Source organism: Bombina bombina, chromosome 5, assembly GCF_027579735.1.
Source record: "Bombina bombina isolate aBomBom1 chromosome 5, aBomBom1.pri, whole genome shotgun sequence".
Lineage (NCBI taxonomy): Eukaryota > Metazoa > Chordata > Amphibia > Anura > Bombinatoridae > Bombina > Bombina bombina.
The window spans coordinates 538,154,184-538,177,186 of NC_069503.1; the positions used below are offsets into that span (position 1 = coordinate 538,154,184).

The following is a 23,003-nucleotide window of genomic DNA, read 5'->3' on the forward strand; positions in this document are numbered from 1 at the left end:
TAAACTAATTAATTTTGCTTTCTGCAACAAATCCCTGATTTGTGCTTGCTATATAGAGACTCACATTGCTGCAGGCTATGCCATTATATTGCTCTGTTCTCTAGAGAGTTTGGTTGTTCCTGTATACTCTATACTCATGATATTCTATTATTGACCTCTTGGGAGATCCCACAACCGACCCAGAAGCACCCACTTATCGATGATCCTGAACCATTGTTGTTTGTTTTTGTTTTCTGTTGCCTCTTCCATTGGATCTAAACTCTGTTTATTCCTTTGGATTCTCCTCAGAATATATTTGCCTGCTTATCCTAAATACAGATTCTGGTTCTAGGCTGGTGTCACCTCTCAGCCTCAGCTAGTAGGAACCACCTTTTGGCTTATGTATATTGTTTAATTCATTTTAAAACAGTAGATGATATGAAACACTAGACAAGACACAAAGATTGTGGCTTTTAAATTTCAACATCAGTAAAATATTAGATCCATTTAAAACCTGACTGAACCCCTAGATCAAAAAACAACAACATATAAAGCCTGTAAAATGACCCAGAAACACCCTCTCTGAAAACAAAAGACCTCAATTCCTCTCTAAAATCTCACAATCCCTCCTGAATGCCACAAAATATTTTAACAAGACTGTGTAACAATAGATGAAGCTTTTTTGGTTTTGTACATTGAAATCAGAAGAGATGAAGACATTGGTGCAGATTTGTTTTGTAGAAAATTTAATAACATAAAAAAGAGCCACAGGACACACTTTGTATAAAAGTCCATCTACAACTGATTGTGCTCAAGGGCAGGGCGCCCCTTTCCTTTTGTTTGTCAATGTAAATGTAGTAATGCACATCATATAGTCTTACATAATGTCTCGTAAGTTTTTATCATATTGCACCCTTATCATTGTAATGTACCTTCTTTGTATAGTGCTGTGTAAAATGTTGTCACTTAAACAATATTTATTTAATGAGCAACAGCTTTTTACAGTTTGAGACAAGACTTTTTTTTTTTAATCAGAGCAATGTCACTTTAAAAGAGATAAAGCAAAAATGTGAAAAATGTAAAATATATGTTAAAAAAGTAATATCTATTATGTCCTTTCCCCAATCCCTAACATTTTTTGAGGAATCCATGCTTCTGTATACCTATCCATTACACAGGCACAGGGCGGTAAATCTAATAGATCACTAGCAGTCGCCAACGCGTATAAGCCAAGGACACAGAACACCCATGTATCTTTCCACCATTTGACTGAATGATGGTGGACGCATACATAAGTGTACAATCTCAAAAATGTTTATATATATATATATATATATATATATATATATATATATATATATATATATATATATATATATATATAAAGGCAGACAAAGCTATATGACTAGTATGACACAACTGATAAAAATCATAGAAGGCAGATAACGTAATAAAGGCCAGAATACCATAATTCAGGAAAAATGAAATACATATGAATTTAACAAACACGTCTATACTAAATGTACATTGTACAATCCTCATTAAAATTACACAAATAGTTCTTTAAATTTAAATATTTGGTAAAGTAATTAATATTTATATGGCGGATGCCTTATTTCCCTGGCACCCCCCAAAAAAAAACCCCTTATAAAGTACAATTTTCACAGATCCATAACAATGCAAGTGTTTTTAGGTACGTCCCATTTTGTAGAGATAAGTCCTGTTTGTTTGTTGTTGTTGTTTTTTTTTAAAGAATCCTCCAAATCTTGTTACAATTGATCAGTACCATCAGTTGACTTTTTTGAGTTCTTGATCCTGACTCTCTGTAGATGAAGACTGTTCTGTTTTAATAATTGTTTCTTTTTTCCTTTGTATAAGTTTTCCACCTGTGAAGCCCAATACCCCACCTCCAAGTGCAGCTGCAATTCCAGCAACTTTGAATCCTGCTAGGAGGCCAATTGGACCCCCTACAACTCCACCAATTAGAGCACCTGCTACAGGAAGCACGGACAGCTTGTACTGTACAGCCTGTTAAAAAAAAATACATTAAGAAACATACATTAAAGATTATCTTTTGTAATGTAAATATTGTAAACTTCATTACTGACGGTAATGTCTTAAATTATCCAACTGTGCTATTACGATCTGTAAAATTAATTGTAGCTTAATATACTTCACCATAGTATTTTAGCAATAAGGAAGTATGGCTGTTTATTTGTATGATTATGTAGCTTATGGATACTGTCATTTCAATAATAATGAACTTCATTTTTCATCTACAAAATTAATTTAGTTGGGAAAGCAACTTAAAAATATTGTGTAACAAAAGCAGTTAATGGGAGATTGATCCAATCTGTTATAATATATTTTTGTTGTGGTTGGATCATAACATTTTATTTATTTATAAATTGTTTTTTTTTTTCTTTCTAGCATAATGTGAAGCAAAAGTGCTGTCAATATCTGACAAATATGTTTATATGGATAAATATATATATAAAAATGTCCAATGAGGTTTCGGCACCTAACTGGTACCTTTATCAAATGGATTGGCACAGCAGGATTAGATCATATTGGTATATATACAGTAAAGATTGTTTGTGGCAGATAACTATTTCTAAAGGTCGGCCAATATTGTTAGTGTTTTTTTCTAGTAATCACAAAAAGCCTCTGTTCTTATTAAAGTGATAGTAAACTTTAACCTTTTTAAAGTTTAGTAATCATAAAGTAAAAGATGGGGACTTTAATTCATGAAAAGCTTTGTAAATGCTTATTTTCTTTATATATTCCGCCGTTGCTCCGCGCGTAACGGATACTCTAGTTCTTACTTCAGTGACGATTCAGGCTGTAGCCAATCGTATTGCGCTCCCCTATGGCGTCCAAAGCCAGGAGGCATTATAATTATTTCCTTGCTGGACGCCACAATGGGCGCAATACAATTGGGCACAGCCTGAATCGTCACTGAAGTAAGAACTAGAGTATCTGTTACGGGCAGAGGAATGGCGGAATATATCAAGACATGAAATGTTAATTATTAATAAAAGTAAGCGTTTACAAAGCTTTTCATGAATTCAAGTACCCATCTTTTACTTTATGATTACTAATATTGTAAAGAAAAAGGTTAAAGTTTACAATCACTTCAACATTAAAGAATGAAATCATTAACTCATCAGAACTTTAAAAAAAATTGTTATTTGCCTTGTTAGTCTCCCAATTTAAAATTCAAATGGCCAGGATCAGGGATGAACAAAAAGGAGATATTGAGGGTTTAGCTATTACATCACAGATTAAAGGGCCTTAAAGGGACATAAAACAAGTTGGGATAGAGACAAAATAAAATATGTACTTTAATTACTTTACCTGCAAATGTATACTGCAGTGCCTCGCCATTAACCCTTTCTATTTAGATTCTGAATTGTAAAGCTCTAACTCCCCCGACACATTTCCTTCTATTGCTGTATTTATATCTATTGTTGCTTTGGTAGAATACAAAAGTGCATAGGGATCATCTACTGGAGCATGCCTAGAAGCTGTGAACTCAGTTGAAATACAATGTCTGTGTCTAAACACTGATGAGGGTAAGTGGAGTTGGCTGCTCTATATAAATTCATTTTGCTTATTTTTGAAAATTATTTTAAAATACTTGCCAAGTTGCCAGGAATTTTTAAACAATTTTTTATGCAAACTATTTTTAAATTAATTAATTAGCCTTTTTAGGGTATTCACAAATCTCAACCTGTTCTATGTCCCTTTAATTGATTGCACCCTTTTAATAGTGAGTCGTTTAATTGTGTGTAGTGATGCTAAGTGACAAGTGTGAAATTAAAGGGATACTGAACCCAAATTGTTTCTTTCATGATTCAGATAGAGCATGCAATTTTAAGCAACTTTCTAATTTACTCCTATTATTAATTTTCCTTTGTTCTCTTGCTATCATTATTTTAAAAAGAAGGCATCTAAGCTAACAAGCCAGACAATTTTTGGTTCAGGCCCTGGACAGCACTTGTTTATTGGTGGGTGAATGTATCCATCAATCAGCAAGAACAACCCAGGTTGTTCACCAAAAATGGGCCTGGCTTCTAAACTATGCTAACCTTTAATCCCAAGGGACCACCAGAGCATCTATCAGGGCGGCCTGCGGGTCTCTTGATCTTGAACCGTACCTTGGAAGCTTGGCATTCTGCCGAAACGCCAGCAGATCCAACTCTGGTACACCCCATTTGAGGGTTAACCTGGAGAGCCCACTCCCCGTAACGAAAAAAGTCTGTCTGCTCAGAAAATCCGCCTCCTAGTTGTCCACTCCTGGAATGTGGATGGCAGATAGACAGCAATTGTGAGCTTCCGCCCACTGAACAATGCAAGCCACCTCCTTCATGGCTAAGGAACTCTGAGTTTCTGCCTGGTGGTTGATGTAAGCCACTGAGGTGATATTGTCTGGGCTAAGGACAACTGAGGCCACGCCATCAGAGCATTGTAAATCGCTCTCAACTCCAAGATGTTTATGGGAAGAGCAGACTCCTCCCAAGACCACAGTCCTTGCACCTTTAACGAGTCCCAAACTGCTCCCCAGCCAAGCAGGCTGGCGTCCGTAGTCACAATCACCCAGGAAGGTCTCCGGAAGCACGTGCCCTGAGACAGATGCTGCTGAGAAATCCACCACGGAAGAGAATCTCTTGTTGACTGATCTAGATCTATCCACTGAGACAGATCTGAAGGGTCCCCATTCCATTGTCTGAGCATGCATAACTGCAGAGCTCTAAATGGAATCGAGCAAAGGGAATGATGTCCATGGAAGTGACCATCAGACTAATTACCTGCATACATTGAGCCACTGATGGCCGAACAGTAGACTGCAGAGTGAGGCAAGAGAAAAGAATTTTGGATTTTCTGACCTCCGTCAGAAATATTTTCATAGATAGGGAATCTATTATGGTCCCTAAGAAAACTACCGGTGTAGCTGGAACAAGGGAACTCTTTTCCAGATCCACTTCCCATCTGTGGAAACGTAGAAAAGACAACAAGATCCTGTATAAGAGCTTGCCGGTTGCAAATATTTGCGCCTGAACCAAAATGTCGACCAGGACGGGCGGCACAGCAATTCCCTTAAACCTGATCACTGTCAAGAGAGCCCCCAGAACCTTAGAAAAAAATTCTGGTAGCCGTGGCAAGGCCAATGGAAAGAGCCACAATTAAAAGAGTTTTCCAGAAAGGCAAATCTCAGGAACTAGAAGATACACGTCCATCAGGTCTATGGTTATCATGAACTGACCCTCTTGGACCAAAGGAAAAAAAAAGAACCAATGGTTCCATTTAGAAGGACGGTACCCTAAGAAAACTTGTTGAGACACATTAGGTCTAGCATAGGACGAAAATTCCCCACCTTTTCGGGAATCACAAACAGGATTAAATAGAAACCTAGACCCTATTCCCTTACAGGAACTGGAACTATCACTCCCAGGGAAGAAAGGTCACAAACACAATTAAAAAATGCCTCTCTTTTATCTGGTCCACAGATAAACTAGAGAGGTGGAACATACCTCCAGGAGGAAAGGTTTAAATTCTATTACCCTTGTAAGGAAATGCCAGAAACTTGGACTGACCAATAAATTAGCCACAACGCCCTACGGGGCTAGCACAGCGAAGCCAGATATCTTGGCATAATAACTTGTATGGTAGTATCAGAAATAAAAGAATTGGCTATTAAGAGACGTAATTCTATCCTGGATCTGCTCCAAGGAGTTTCTACCAAAATGAATCAGACAAGGCATCACACACAAAGGATGCCACACTCGACACAGTGACAATACCAAATAAGCACCAATGTCATGACCCTTGGTGCCTAAAGTAGAAGGCATCACACACAAAGGATGCCACACTCGACACAGTGACAATACCAAATAAGTACCAATGTCATGACCCTTGGTGCCTAAAGTAGAAGGGGCATTTCTACTCTGGCTAAGAGAACTCAGATCCCTATAGAGGATATCTGCTCTTTTTAGGGCCAATGGACAAGCTGGAGCTTGTCCATTGACCCTAAAAAGAGCAGATATCCTCTATAGGGATCTGAGTTCTCTTAGCCAGAGTAGAAATGTCCCTTCTACTTTAGGCACCAAGGGTCATGACATTTAATGGAGACAGCGACAGGAAACATCCTTTTAAAGACAGTGGGGGAAAAGTCCCTGACTTCTCCCATTCCTGTGAAAAAATCTGCACGATCTGGAACAGTAAACATTCCCATAGTGGAAGCAACATCATAGTATTTATTAAGGTTACTAGATTCCTTAGGGTTGACAACGACAGGCGTATCGGAGTCGTCCAAAGTAGCCAAAACCTCCTTTAACAATACACAAAGGTATTAGAGCTTAAATCTGAAGGTTACTACTTCAGCATCAGATGAAGGAATTATACTGTCCGAATCTGAGGTCTCACCCTCAGAAGCTACTGCTGAATCCTCCTCACCAGACTTAGCAGAGAGAGCAACTAGTGTAGCAGAATGTGGAACAGAAACCTTACCATCTGAATCTTTAAATGTCCTCCTGCGATTTCCTTGTAGGAAAAGAAAAAGCAGAAAAAGCTGCAGATACCACAGAGGATACCTTATCTTAAATCTGCAGGCAATACATTCCTCCATGAGATTTAGAGGAACCGCAGGGCACTGCATGTGACACCATAGAAGCTTGGGATGTTTAAGGAGATAGCTGTGGCATTGCCTGAACAGCATCATCCTGGAAGATATGAGGCTCAGAGGTCACAACCTATCTGTACATTCAATAGTTTTGTGCAGCACAGAATTGTATAGACAAAATAAATAGTTTACACATTTTCTGTAAAAGATTTATTCCAAATATGAGGGACAGAAATGTTAAGTAAAAACAATTTGGTCCTCAAGAGCCAATGATCCTCATACATAGGAACAGACCCCTGTTCCAAGAACATATGTCCCAATCACTTATTTATGTTTATAAAAAAAGGAACTTGACACATCCCAGACGGGATTTGTCTGGATGCTAAAAGCTTAATTTGAGGATTTATTAATTATTCACTCTATTAGCTCACTAGGCTTTTCAATAAATGTATGGCACATACACATTTAAGAAATTTAGAAAGAATGTCTTTACCATTAAAACGTTAGTAACATGCCCCATACTTCAAGTATAGTCTTTTCTATTAAAGGAAAAAACAAGCTGCGTTTCTGAACACCTGATGACAGATCTAGATCAGATACATGCAGAACAAGAACGCCTCTCCGTTCTCACCTGGAGAACCATGCAGGGCTACATCTCCAGACTCAGCAAGAGCCTAAAATGGTGCCACTCCGCTTCTCAGAGAAGGAGACGGGGACATGAAAACGGCATGGGAATGAAGCGCGCATATTACTAACATTGCGATTCATTCTGCCGAGTAATTTAATCTTAATACCCAGAGCCCATTATTATAACAACAATGCAGACGTTCATGCATGGCAGAAAAAAAAAAAAATTAATAATTGCACAGCTCCGCTTGAACTTAAAAAGTGGAAGAGACTGAACACCGGCCTACTCCAGGAATGGCGTCTCTAAGTGAAATTGCGCTCTAACAGTCTCCACCATTGCATAATAAAGAATTAGGGTACCCTAATGAAACTTGATCGATATAGGTGATCATATTTGAAAATATAAGTGAGCTGAGTGAAAATTAATTTTTAACCGACAAAAGAGGGTTAACTCCTTCCTAGCGGTGAAGGAGGTGAACCCCTAAGTCTCCAAAATCACATACACTTGTAGTTCCTGCCCACTCCCATTAAAATATCCTCCATTAAGGATTTTGTGTCCCACAATAGGTGCAGAGAGCTTTTAACCCCATCAGTGCCAGCATCCAAGCCCCAGAAGACAAAAGGCACTTAACTGCACATCTAGCTGTCTGGCAGGAGGACAGCTCACACAGTGTGAAAGGAAGCCACTACTTACAGAGACCTGTGGAAAAAGAAATAACAGAGTAAACCTACTCTAGTTTTTTATACTAAGGCAGCAACATGTTAGGAAAACGCAGCAAGGCCCACCTCACAAGTTCCTAACTGCTTTAAAGCCACCACTACCCTACTGAAGAGATTAACGTGGAGTACGGCTAGACCCAAACATCTTGCTTGTAGCGAAAGAAATTAAATTTTCTTCAGACACCAAAAACTTCACCTCCTCCATTATCAAGGCAAAGAGAATGACTGGGGTTTGTGGGAAGGGAAGTGATACTTAACAGCTTTGCTGTGGTGCTCTTTGCCTGCTCCTGATATTCCCAACAGTAATTGATGACGTTGTGGACTCACCATATCTTAGGAAAGAAATTTGGGTTCAGTGTCCCTTTAACCTGTTGTGCTCTAAAACCACAGAAATATTGAGATATGTGAGCAGGAGCATTATTGGTATGGTGGCATGTGCATTTGTTGGGTTATTGATTTGGCTAATATTTATTAGTGTAAAAGTGCTTATTATTTTTGGTTGAACAGGTAGTAGTGTCTGCATCTGTTTGCTGATGCTGTTGTCTAATGTAATTCAGTATTGCAGGGGTAATGTCAGTGTTTTTTGACCATGAGCAAAGCTAATGTTCCTCTCTAAAACTTTTTGGGGTACTTATTAGTAACTTAAAATATGTTACCTGGCTTTTTAGCTATGGAATTTGATAAGTGAAAAGCAGCCCTGTAATATTGATAAGTATTGAGAATTAGGATTGTAATTAGCCTAACAGGACTGACACATGTTAAATATAGGGCCATATTTCACAAAATCGATACTGAAAAAAGTGCTGCCGGCTAAATAACGAAAATGGCTGAATGTGATTGCATCAACATCAAAAATGGCTCATCTGCAGCCGTTAACATGTAGACAATTATCAAAAGATAGATTAATCTACCCCATAATGTGATAACTTAAAGGGACATTAAACACAAACTATATTTCATGCACCTCCCTCTAATTAAGGGTTACATTGGAGGTATCTGAAGTACAGTTGTTGCACATGTGCAAACACATCAGCACTGGAATGCAGTGAAAGCTAGAATTCAACATGGCGTTGTCCATGACTAGAGGGAAGAGGGGAATAATCCCAGTACCATACTTATAAAATGTATTTAGTGTTGAATGTTCTTTAAGCTACAATAGAGTACACATAGTATGTACAAGCAATAGGGAGAAGATAAAGACTATTTTCCCCCAAGCCTAGTATATATTATATGTTTCTTATATTAACTTTTGGTATGTTGCTTGTTTTTAATTGGCCATTTTGGCTTATAGACCGGTATGTTGCAACATGATTATACTGAGCCCAAAGGGACAGTGTACTTTAATGTCTTCACAATAATCAATTTTACCTTAGGGAATGTATGAATTAGTTAAAACATAGCTCCTTTTCCTTTATTTTGTAATTTGAAATAGCTGATTTTGCCTATTGTATCCCCACCTATACTGAAAAACAAATTATGACTTATCAGATAATTTCCTTTCCTTCGATACAGGGAGAGTCCACAGCTGCATTCATTACTTGTGGGAAATACAGAACCTGGCCACCAGGAGGAGGCAAAGACACCCCAGCGAAAGGCTTAAATACCTCCCCCACTTCCTTCATCCCCCAGTCATTCTGCTGAGGGAACAAGGAAACAGTAGGAGAAATATCAGGGTGCTAGAAGAAAACAAAATAAATTTAGGGCCGCCCATCGGAGAACACGGACGGGAGCTGTGGACTCTCCCTGTATAGAAAGAAAAGGAAATTATCTGGTAAGTCATAATTTATGTTTTCCTTCTTAATACAGGGAGAGTCCACAGCTGCATTCATTACTTGTGAAAAACAATACCAAAGCTACAGAGTACACTGAATGCTAACGGGAGGGTAAAAAAAGAGAGGCGGCCCCTATTCTGAGGGCACCACAGCCTGCAAAACCTTTCTCCCGGAGGCTGCTTCAGCAGAAGCAAAACCATCAAACTTGAAAAATCTGGCAAAAGTATGTAAGGCCCAAGAGGAAGCCACTGCTCTCGTAGAATGAGTCGTAATCCTCTGAGGAGGCTTAAATCCCGCTGTATCATATGCTAAGCGGATGATACTCCTCAGCTAAAAAGATAAGGCGGTCGAAGAGGCCCTATAACCCCTACGCTTCCCAGAATAGATAAAAAACAGAGAAGAATTTTGTCTAAATTCCTTCATAGCCTGAAGATCGAACTTCAAGGCACGAACTACATCCAGATTATGCAGTAAACGTTCCTTCGATGAAGAATGATTAGGACATAAGGAAGGAACCACAATTTCTTGATTGATGTTGCGATCTAACACAACCTGAGGAAGAAATCCTAACTTAGATCATAGAAAAGCCTTATCAGCATGGAACACCAGATAAGGAGGGTCGCATTGCAAGGCAGCAATCTCAGAGACTCTACGCGTAGAAGCAATAGCTAGTAGAAAAAGAACCTTCCAAGACCACAACTTAATGTCAACCTCATGCATAGGCTCCAATGGAGCCTGTTGCAAAACTTTAAGAACAAGATTTAAACTCCAAGAAGGAGCATTAGGATCTAAACACCGGCCTGATCTTAGACAGAACCTTTACAAAAGACTGTACATCCAGAAGCTCAGCGAGCCTCTAGTGCAGTAAAACAGATAGGGATCAAATCTGTCCCTTCAAGGAACTAGCTAAGAGGCCCATCTCCAGTCCCTCCTGGAGAAAAGAAAGAATTCTGGCAACCTTAACTTTGTGCCAGGACAAACCACGCTCTTCACACCTTATGAAAGATGCGACGAGTAACCAGCTTTCAAGCTTGAATGAGAGTATCAATAACACTCTCAGAAAACCCTCTCTTGGCTAAGACTAAGCGTTCAATCTCCACACAGTCAGCCTTAGAGAATCTAGATTTTGATGAAGAAAAGGGGCCTTGTTCCAGCAGACCCCTGCGACAAGGTAACCTCCAAGAAAGGAGATGATGACATCCTCACTAGATCCGCGAACCATATCCTTCGCGGCCACGATGGAGCAATCAGTATCACTGATGCCTGCTCCTGTATGATTCGAGCCACCATTCAAGGAAGTAGTCGTAATAGCAGGAAAAGAGAAATTAGGTTGAGCCTCCAAGGCACCGCTTATACATCTATTAGCTCCGCCTGAGAATCCCTGGACCTCGACCCATATCTGGGTAGATTGGTATCGAGACGGGACGCCATGAGATCTAACTCCAGCATTCCCCCCTCTGTTGCATATCTCTGCAAACATTTCGGCATGGAGAGACCATTCCCCTGGATAAAAGGATTGTCTGTTGAGAAAGTCCGCTTCCCAGATGTCCACACCCGAAATTTGGATCGCTGACGGCGAACAGTTGTTAGTCTCCACCCACTCCAGAATCTGAGATACTTTCCTCATTGCTAGGGAGCTTCTCGTTCCCCTCTGATGGTTGAAGTAAGTCACCTAGATTATATTGTCTGATTGGAATTCAAATAAATTGGGACGAACTCAGTAGGGGCCAAGCCTTCAGAGCATTGAATATTGCCCGTAGGTCTAGAATGTTGAACGGGAGGGAGTTCTCCTCCTGCGTCCACAGGCCCTGCGCCTTCTTGGCATCCCAAACAGCTCCCCATCCTGACAGACTTGAGTCCGTCATCACAGTCACCCAGGATGGTCTTAAAAAGGATGTTCCTCAGGACAGGTGATCTGGACAGAGCCACCAAGAGAGCGATTTCCTCGACCGGTTGTCCAGAGAAATCTGATGACAAAGATCCAAATGATCTCTGTTCCACTGCCTCAGCATGCACAGTCACAACAGCCTAAGGTGGAACCTGTCAAAGAGAACGATGTCCATGCTGGACACTATGAGACCAATCACCTCCATACACTAAGCCACAGATGGTCTTAAGGAAGGTCTAGAGGGCAAGACATGTTGAAGCTAGCTTGCAACTTCTCTGGTCTGTTAGAAATATTCCCATGTCTATGGCATCTATTATGATGCCCAGGAATTCCACCCAATGCATGGAAAAAGAGAACTCCTTTCTCTATTTATCTTCCCTCCGTGGAATAAAAAAAAAAAAACAGAGGAGAGATTCCGAAAGGACTTCCGCCACACAAGAAACGATGGTGCTTGTACCAGAATATCATCCAAGTAGGGAACTACTACTACACTGGGTTCTGCCAACTGCTAGAAGAACCCCCAGAACCTTCGTAAAAATTATTGGAGCAGTAGCTGGACCAAGCGGAAGTGCAATGAACTGGAAGTGCTGGTCCAGAAACGCAAACCTGAGTAACTGGAAGTGTTTCCTGTGGATTGGAAGGTGAAGGAATGCCTTCTTCAGCTCTATAGTGGTCATAAACTCCCCTTCCTGAATAAAGGAAAGGATGGACAGTATTGTCTCCATCTTGATGAGGGGACACTTAGAAATGTGTTTAAGCACTTTAGGCTAGAACTGGACGGAAAGTTCCCCCTTCTTTGGGACCACGAAAAAGTTTGAATAGTAATCTCAAACCTCTCTCTGCGATAGGCACTGGGAGAATGACTCCTAAGGAGAACAGATCCCTTACGCACTCCAGAAAGGCTTCCCTCTTTCCTAGTCTTGAAGACAGGTGTTGAGGATGAATCTGCCCCTGGGTGGATGAGATTTTAAACTTATCTTGTAACCCTGAGCTATGACCTCCAGGACCCAAGGATCCTGAACGTCCCTGAACCAAGTCTCTGAAAGAGAGACAGACTGCCCCCTACAAGATCAAAATAGGACTGAGGGCCGCCTCTTCATGCGGACTTAGTTTTGGTGGGCTCCTTGCTCTGCATGGATCTATCCTAGGACTGAGCCGGCTTCCAAGAACTCTTGGTTTGCTCTGGCTTAGCGGAGGCCTCTGACGCTGGGCTTTTATCAGAACTAAAAGGAAAGAAAATACAAACTTTGTCCCTTAGATTTGTTCTTATCTTACGGTATGAAGGCACCCTTGGCCCCTGAAACAGTGGAGATAGTCAAACAAACTACTTTCTGTAAAGAAAAGGGAAAGAGACTAGACTTGTAAGTTATATCTGTCAGAGCACCTTACGGGCCTGAACAGAAACCCTGAAGTCTTAGCCATAGGCTAATTAATCTGTGTAATAACAGCACAGATAGAAGAATTAGTAACCCGGGGGTAACGGGGGAGAGGAATCTAATCCTGCCCCACTTGTCCTTAATGATTGCCATCAAATGTAGGACCCAGAGGTTCATCTGGCAGCTCGGCCTTTGGAACCTCTAATGTAGTCAAAACCTCCTTTAGTAGAAAGCGTAAACGTTCTGTCCTAAATCTAACAACTGGATCCTCCACAGGTGGAGGATTGTAGGCATCAGACTCCAACCCTGAAAGTTCATACTTTGAAGCTTCAGAGAGAACATTATCCTCGGATAACTGATCAGATATATCCGACAAATTACATGATGCCACCAGGGCAGGAGTGCAAGATTTAACCTTTCGCTTGAGCTTAGCAGTGCGACGGAAAGCACTAATGGCCGCAGACACCGCTGTATGAAACTGCGCAATAACGTCTGGTGAAAAAAGGCCTCCTCCAAATGGAGGATTAGCAGTGCAATGGGAAACTGCATGTGTATAAAAAGATGCATGTAGGGTGTGCACCTCACTGGACGAGGATTTCTCAGAGGTGGGCGGCTCAGTGGTATCAAACATGTCAACCTTATTTGATATACTCCCCTTATCAAGGCATATATAATTGAGAGGGCGATATTCCAGGGCTCCCTCACAATATAAACAGGCATTACTTTATTTTAAATAAAAAAACAGCACCTTTATACCCCCAATGGCTGGGGCACACACCCCCTCCTATGACCCAGACAGAACAGAGATAAAACTGCTCACCATAACTTGGTCAAGAGAAAGGAAAAGGAAGCCTCGACCATTCCGGTCACATGTTACACCAGGCAGGACCGTCCCTGCTATGGGAAAAAGCACGTCAAGCTTTTAAGCTGCGCACCCTTCAAAGTGAAAGTGAAACCTGTATGTTCCATCTCAGCCTATGAGCCCATAAACATCTCACACATAAAGCAGCATAAAATCAAATAAAGCATATATGATTAAACCCAACTGTTCATAAACCCCCTCAGGAGATATTAACCCTTGATTCCATAAAGATAAAAGGAGCCACACTGTGACCCTGTCTTCTAACATTTGCAATACGTGTAAAAATTGAAACAATCTTACCGGAATCTATGCCGTGGAACAGTGACACAGTCCTTCAAGTTTGACAGATTGGAGCAGCGCTTCTGACATGAACTTGAGTGAAGAAAGAAGGCAGCGAAACTCTTAAACGCTGATTGCTTAAGGAGCTGTTAATATGAATCTGGATGAGTTCGCAGAAAGACTCTCCCTGCATCTCCAGACTCTAACATTTGTCAATGCTCATTCATTTAAATGCTCCCTGAAGACTTTTCTGTTCAGGAAAGCCTCCCACCCAACTCAATAATAAATTAATTTCACTTACCTAACATTTCCCTCATCTAACTCTGCATTAACATCTTTCTCAATCTTGCAATCCTCACCTCCTGTTTACCAACCTCCTACCATACTAGATTGTAAGTTCCCACAGGAATAGGGCCCTCAATTTCTCCTGTATGTAAATTTTGTCCTGTTTCTTACAAGTTTTATACCATTGTTTTATTTAAAGTGTCAGTAAACCTTAAAAATAATGTTATATAATTCTGACAGAGCAGGAGCGAGCTGCACTTAGTGTTATGGCGCGGTCGGGCCGGGCTGTGACTATACAGCTGGCCCGATGCGCTGTTTGAAAAAAACAGACCCGCTCAGAAGATCACAGAGAGCAGGTCTGTAAAACAGCAGTTTTTTTAAAAAATTCAAAGGGGAAATTATGTTTTATAAAGATTGCGCTAATATAATGTTATATAATTCTGCACTATGTGCAGAATTATATAACATTATTTTTAAGGTTTACTGTCCCTTTAAAGGAATTGTATCAGCGCTGCGGAATATGTTGGCGCTTCATAAATAAAGTACAATAATAATAATGCTCTCCCTGAGAGGCTGACAAGACTACTTAAAACTCCAGTCCCATCTCGAAGAGTACTACCCTCCATAAGAAACTACTCCAAATCTTCCGACACTTCTCTGCCATCCTCCTGTGACGAAAGGCAAAGAATGACTGGGGGATGAGGGAAGTGGGGGAGGTATTTAAGCCTTTGGCTGGGGTGTCTTTGCCCGCTCCTGGTGGCCAGGTTCTGTATTTACCACAAGTAATGAATGGAGCTGTGGACTCTCCCTGTATTAAGAAGGAAATGGTTATAAAAAAAATATGTAAACAAGCTGTATGCATGTGACAGAGAAATGCTAAAATGCTTGTTTCTCTAAGTATTGTTTTTTGAGTAAAACAGTAAGAAATAAGGTAAGGAGGACTTTGTATATAATTAGACAGAAGATAAGGAGGTCTGCTCTCCCTACAGTCAATTTTTATTAGGTTGTGGTTTCATTTAGCAAAAACAGCAATTTCATATACCAAAATAAACCTACATGAAGACTTTTAAACTCTTTAGTATAACAAGTCACTGGAAACACATTAAGGGGAAATTAATTTTACAGTGCGCTGTCCCTTTAACTGGATAAGAATGGAAATTATTTTACGCTTACCACAGATTAGCTATGGAGGGCAAAAATATTTACAATAAATATTAATTTTCAAAATAAAAAACGACCAAGAAGATCCTAATAAATGCATTGCAAGTGCAAGTTGCCTACTAGTTAGTATTTATAGAATGGATGCGATAGCATATCACAGCAGAGATTGATTCCTTCTTCACTACCTCCTCCTCCCTACCCATGTGTCATTTCTTTCTTATTTCCTTAATTGCTGGTTCCCTCAGCATTAAAGACGGCAGATCAATTGGGTTAATACAGAAGATTGCTGGTAGGCAGAGTACCATTGATTCAACAGCAGGAGCAGATCCCTACCTTCCCCAGGTTTTTGGTTCCCTCTTCAACATTCACAGCAGCAGTGTTGACATGGTCTTCAATGCTGTCAATCTTCTCCTGCTGAGTCTAGATGCAAAGGAATTATGAGTGAGATTTCCTGCTGAGAAGCAGCAGAAAGCCAATACACACTATTTAATTCTTGTAATCAGGGGCCCTGCAGCAGCTTTCATCTGCAGCACCGTGTAGCCACACAGCTTTTAATGGCAGCTCACTAATAGCACCTGATAAACAGTGCTGGAAGGAGAATTTTTTTTTTTTTTTAAAGTTAAATATTTAACTATTAACCTCTCCCAGCATTGCCATTTCGACACGCAGCTGACCAGACATTTCATGCAGGTTCATGCTATATTTATTTAATAATACATTTCAGCCAAAGAAGCATGGGAACGATGGTAAATAATAAGAATATGAGGCTATAGAGCTGGCATACAATATATATCTCCATAACATGGGGAGAACAGCAACATGACTGGAATTAAGACATTTAAAGGGACATTAACTCAAAATCTTTAATTAAAAGGGACATAAAACCCCAAAGGTTCATGATTCAGACAGAGGATGCAAATTTAAAAACTTTCTAATTTGCGTCTGTTATCAAATTTGCTTTGTTGTCAAGCCGGGATGTAAGCTTAGAAGCGTGCACTATATGGCAGCAGTTTTACAAGAGTGTTATCCGTTTGCAGGAGCACTATTTCCTGTCATATAGTGCTCTAGACGCCTACCTAGGTATCTTTTCAAGAAATAATACCAGGGGAACTAAGCAAATTTGATAATAGAAGTAAATTTGAAACCTTTTATAAATTGTATGTTCTGTCTGAATCACAAAAGAAAATGTTTGGATTTCATATCCCTTTAAGCATTCACAGGTATTCATTTTCTCAGCTGTTCGGGTAGTTTCCCTCTGTAAATTGTGTTTTCCTACTTCCCAGAGCAGCTGGAGTACATATTGAGCTGTTTGCTTGACCCTGCAACATGGGGCTTGATTTATCATACATATGCGCCCCTGTCCGCCGCAGCACGCCTCTGGCGGACAGAATTCCCCTTGGGAAATTTAACATTGCACACGATCGCTATTTTGCGCTTGCGTGCAATGCCGCCCCTGCCAGGGCACAGCCAATCATGAGCGGGCAGGAGCTGTCAATCTCCCCAGTTGGACGAGACCGGGGAGATTGAAATTCTCCAACTAAGAGGTGGAGAAGAGGGTAGGAAGCAGCGGTCATCAGATAAATCCTGACTGCAGGTTCTCTTGTGAGAAGCTGCAGCCGTAGATGGGCAACGCCTTTGATAAATCGAGCCCATGGCGAACTAAGTTCACTATAAAAGCTGTCCAGCTTCACCCCTTCCTGTGTTAGCCGATTCACTACGATACACACATCTCTCTATTTTTTAGTAAATTAGCTGCACAGAATAACAGAAAGTGAGACTGGACCAAACCATTTAGTGAATTATATGTAGGATAATTTAGATGTATTTCTATTATCTTATTTGCTTGTTCTCTTGGTATCTGTTGTTGAAAAGCATACCTAGGTAGTCTCAGGAGCTAGAAGCTAGCTGCTGATTTGTGGCTGCACATATATTCATCTTGTCCTTTGTTTACCAATGTTTTCAGCTAGCTCCTAGCAGTGTATTGCTGCTCCTTCTTTAAAGGATACCAAGAGAATGGTGTTAAAATTGATAATAGAGCATACAATTTTAAACAATTTTCCAATTTACTTCTATCTGAATCATGAAAGAAAAATGTTGGGTTTCATGTTCCTTTAAGAAGCTATTTTGCAATGCAATGCTTAATTTTCTGATGCATGTATAACTTTAATGTCCCTTCAAACATATAAGAGCAATTAAAGGGATATGAAAACCACATTTTTTCTTTCATGGTTCAGATAGAACATGCAATTTTAAGCTACTTTCTAATTTACTCCAATTATACATTTTTCTTTGTTCTCTTGGTATCTTTATTTGAAAAGCATGAATGTAAGCTTAGGAGCCGGCCTATTTTTGGTTCAGTACCTCAGTAACAAAAATAGGCCAGCTTCTAAGCTTATATTCCTGCCTTTTCAAATAAAGATACCAAGAGAACAAAGAAAATTTGATAATAGGAGTAAATTAGAAAGTTGCTAAAAACTGCATGCTCTATCTGAATCATGAAAGAAAAAAATGTGGGTTTCATATCCCTTTAAGACTTATATAATTCACAATTTAAAAAATCTATACAAATTAAATATGTTCCTCTATTAAGAACAACCTACTCTTATTTGTTTCACCTGGAGAAGGTACAAAAGTTGCAACACACAGCATCATATGGCTTCCAAATTTAGCTAAGTGTAATGACTAACATTTGTGAAAAGCATAGGAAGGTAATTTTACACACTTATTTTCCAACCAATGAAAATCTTTTGGTGCTGACGGAGTTTTTTTTACAGAGTTAATTTGCAAAACTTGCCCTTGGCAGCCTGCAATTTAACTCATTCTTTGAGATGATCCATTTATAAATTATATTTTAGTGCAAATATTTGATTATGTATAAACTTCTTCAAAAAGGTTAAACATGTTTCATTTCAGAAACACCCCAAACCGCCCCAGATGAGTATATGAAAGACAGAATAGAAACAAACAGATTGTATGTGCTCAAGCAGAATTATCCTCAATATCTAGACACTAACCATGACCCAGGGGGAATGAAGCAGTGAAACCATACTTAATGAGATCAGAGATTAATAAATATGTCCCTTTAAACATGTGTGCTCACAAAGGATACACAGCCCAGACGGATATCTATCTTTTTAAAGCTTTCATTAAACCAGAAAGAACAAACTGTGCTCAAGGAACAGTTTTCTTAAACTAACATTGAAATCTGTTGTCTGAGAACAAAACTAAAAATCACCAAGTGAGATATATATAGAAAGCATGCAAATATTTTTTTAATGTGATATTCTCTTTTTTTTCTTAGCAAGTAATTACACAATGAAAAATCATAAAAGTGCTGAGGGGGAAAAAAAGAGGGAAGAAGATAGCATTTGAAAATAGAACAGAAAAAAAAATGCAGTAGGGTTGAGAAACTGAGGTCGAGGAAGACACTGGGAAAGAAGAGTAGAACGCAGAAAGGAAGAGGGACGATGGCAAAATAAAGAGAGAAAAGGAGGGAAGTGGGAGAGAGAGAAGTGGAAGGTAAGGCAGGCAATGATAGTGAGAAATGTTAAGTCAGGAAAGGCGAGAGGGAAAGGAAAGATGAGGGTGGAAGGAGAAAGGCAGAGCAATAGATATAATTTACATACAGAAATAGAAGCGATCTACCAGGAACGAAGAACATTTCAATAGCTTGTTCTATGACGAGTTACCTAGGAGCAGCCTCTTTTAACCCAATTGTGCTTTTCACAGGGGAGAACTTCCTGATGTATATCAGTCTAATCCCACCCTAACAGGGGGGACAAGACAGGTAACCTAAACAGAAGGCACCATCGCTTGAAGCACCTTTCTCCCAAAAGAAGCCTCAGCCGAGGCAAAAGTGTCAAATTTATAACATTTTGAAAAATTGTGCAAGGAAGACCAAGCCGCAGCCTTGCAAATCTGTTCTACAGAAGCCTCATTCTTGAAGGCCCAAGAGGAAGAAACAGCCCTAGTGGAGTGAGCTGTGATTCTCTCAGGGGGCTGCTGTCCAGCAGTCTCATATGCCAAATGAATAATACTTATCAACCAAAGAGAAAGATAAGAAGCAGTAGCTTTCTAGCCCTTGCGTTTCCCAGAAAAACACACAAACAATGCTGAAGACTGGCGAAAGTCCTTAGTCGCCTGTAAATAAAATTTAAGAGCCCGCACAACGTCAAGGTTGTGTAACAAACGTTCCTTATGAGAAGGATTAGGACAAAGAGAAGGAACAACAATTTCCTGATTAATATTTCTGTCCTAAACAACTTTAGGAAGAAAACCAAACTTGGTACAAAGAACAGCCTTATTTGCATGAAATATGAGATAAGGAGATTCACACTGCAAAGCTGAGGGCTCAGAAACCCTCAGTGCAGAAGAGATAGCAGTAAGAAACAAAACCTTCCAAGATAACAACTTAATATCTATGGAATGCATTGGCTCAAACAGAGCCTGTTGCAAAACTTTAAGAACAAGGTTAAGGCTCCAAGGAGGAGCAACAGATTTAAACACAGGCCTGATTCTGACCAAGGCCTGACAAAAGGATTGCACATCTGGCACGTCCGCCAGACGCTTGTGTAGTAAAATAGATAGGGCAGAGATCTGACCCTTCAGGGTACTAAGAGACAAACCCTTCTTCAGGCATTCCTGAAGAAAATACAAAATTCTTGGAATCCTGACCCTACTCCAAGAATATCCCTTAGATTCACACCAATAAAGATATCTACGCCATATCTTACGGTAAATCTTTCTAGTGACAGGCTTACAAGCCTGAATCATGGACTCAAAGACTGACTCGGAAAAACCACGCTAAGCTAAAATAAAGCGTTCAATCTCCAAGTAGTCAGCTTCAGAGAAACGAGATTTGGATGAAGAAAGGGCCCCTGAAGTAGAAGGTCCTTCCTCAGAGGAAGTCTCCACGGGGGTAGAGACGACATTTCTACTAGATCTGCATACCAGGTCCTGCGAGGCCATGCAGGAGCTATTAGAATCACAGACGCTCTCTCCTGCTTGATCTGAGCAATGACTCGTGGAAGGACAGCAAACTGAGGAAACAAATATGCCAACCTGAAGTTCCAAGGAACTGCCAGAGCATCTATCAGAAAGGCCTGAGGATCTCTCGACCTTGAACCATACTTTAGGAGCTTGACATTCTGATAAGACGCCATCAGATCCAATTCCGGTAACCTCCATTTGATTGTTAAACTTGAGAACACTTCTGGATGGAGTTCCCACTCCCCGAGATGGAAAGTCTGTCTGCTCAGAAAATCTGCTTCCCAATTGTCCACACCTTGTCCACTGAATGATTCGAGCCACCTCCTTCATGGGTAATGAACTTTGAGTTCCCCCCTAGTGGTTGATGTAAGCCACTGATGTTATGTTGTCCGACTGGAACCTGATAAACCGGGCTAAAGCCAGTTGAGGCCAAGCCATCAAGGCAATGAAGATCGCTCTCAACTCCAGAATGTTTATGGGGAGACCAGATTCCTCCTGAGACCATAGTCCCTGTGCCTTCAACGAGTCCCAGACTGCTCCCCAGCCTATCAGGCTGGCGTCCGTTGTCACAATTACCCATGAGGGTCTCCGAAAGCATGTCCCCTGGGACAGATGCTCGAGACAGGTCTTCATAATCCCCGTTCCATTGACTGAGCATGCATAGCTGTAGGGCTCTCAAAAGGAATCGTGCAAAGGGAACCATGTCCATGGAAGCCACCATCAAACCAATTTCCTCCATACATTGGGCCACTGATGGTCGTACAGCTGACTATAGAGATAGGCAAGAGGAAAGAATCTTGGCTCTTCTGACCTCCGTCAGAAATATTTGCATTGAAAGGGAATCTATAATGGTCCCTAAGAAGACCACTCTTGTAGCCGGAACAAGAGAACTCTTTTCCAAATTCACCTTCCATCCGTGGGAACGAAGAAAAGACAACAAGATCTCTGTATGAGATTCTGCTAGTTGAAAAGATGGCGCCTGAACCAGAATGTCGTCCAGATATGGTGCCACAGCTATTCCCCGTGACCGAATTACTGCCAACAGAGCTCCCAGAACCTTTGAAATTTGTTGAGAAACTTTAGATCTAGAAAAGGCCTGAAAGTTCCCTCTTTTTTGGGCACCACAAACAGGTTGGAGTAGAACCCGAGACCCTGTTCCTGAATAGGGACTGGAACTATCACTCCTAAGAGAGAAAGATCCTGTACACATTTCAAGAACACCTCTCTTTTTATCTGGTCTACAGATAATCTTGAGAGATGAACCCTGCCCCTGGGAGGAAAGGTCTTGAACTCTAACTTGTAACCCTGGGATACTATGTCCACGGCCCACGGGTCTGGGACATCTTGTTCCGAAGCTTAAGAGAATTGAGAGAGTCTGCCACTTGATCGGATCCCGGATTGGGGGCAGACCCTTCATGCTGACTTACATTCAGCTGCAGGCTTCTTAGATTGCTTCCTCTTGTTCCCAGACTGATTGCGATCCATGCAGGCTTGGATTGCTCCTGCTTGGTAGAAGAGGGGAAAGACTTACCTCTAAAATTTCAAAAGGAACGAAAATTACTCTGACGTCCTTTTGATTTGTTCTTCTTGTTTTGAGGCAGAAAAGAACCCTTTCCACCGGTGATATCAGAAATAATTTCTGCCAACCCTGGCCAAAACAAGTTCTTTCCCTTGTAAGGAATTGCCAAAAGCTTGGATTTAGAAGAAACATCAGCCGACCAAGATTTCAGCCATAGCGCCCTACGCGTTAACATTGCAAAGCCAGATAGCTTGGCTCCCAATTTAATGACCTGCAAAGAGGCGTCAGTGATAAAGGAATTGGCTAATCTGAGAGCCTTGGAGGGACAAAGCGTCAAACCAGTAGGCTGCCGCACTTGTTACTGTAGCAATACACAACGCCGGCTGCCATTGTAAACCCTGGTGAATATACATCTTCTTTAAGAAAGCTTCCAGCTTCTTATCCATAGGGTCCTTGAAAGAGCAACTATCCTCAATAGCAATAGTTGTCCTCTTGGCCAGTGTAGAAATCGCCCCTTCCACCTTGGGGACCGTCTACCACGACTCCTTGATGGAATCAGCGACCGGGAACATCTTCCTAAAGACTGGAGAGGGAGAAAAGGGAATCCCTGGCCTCTCCCATTCCCGGGCAATAATCTTAGTAGCACGTTCTGGCACTGGAAACACCTCCCTTGGGGAGGGAACGTTAAAATATCTATTTAATTTGCTAGATTTCTTAGGGTTGATAACGACAGGAGAATCTGAGTTGTCCAAAGTAACCAAAACCTCCTTTAATAAAACACGAAGGTGTTCAAGCTTACATCTGAAGGAAACCACTTCAGCATCAGAAGAAGGAATTACACTATCCAAATCTGAGATTTCACCCTCAGAGGCTACAGAAGTATCATTGTCTTCCGACTTATGGGAAAGAACAACTTGGCTAGCC

The 23,003-nt window shown here is 40.7% G+C and overlaps 1 protein-coding gene across 2 annotated transcripts in view; it reads right to left on the reverse strand.

Annotated features, from left to right (window-relative positions):
• Positions 1-708: 708 nt before the first annotated feature.
• Positions 709-23,003, reverse strand: part of STX17 (syntaxin 17) — a 166,495-nt gene continuing 144,200 nt past the window's right edge. Inside the window, exons 7-8 of one of the 2 annotated variants that reach the window (XM_053714476.1) lie at positions 15,905-15,991; positions 709-2,007 (exon numbers count right to left, since the gene is read on the reverse strand). In XM_053714476.1, the coding sequence (XP_053570451.1) occupies positions 1,768-2,007; positions 15,905-15,991 (327 nt within the window). In that variant the 3' untranslated portion in view covers positions 709-1,767. The remainder of the gene's footprint in view (positions 2,008-15,904; positions 15,992-23,003) is intronic. The other variant, XM_053714477.1, reaches the window with a different exon arrangement.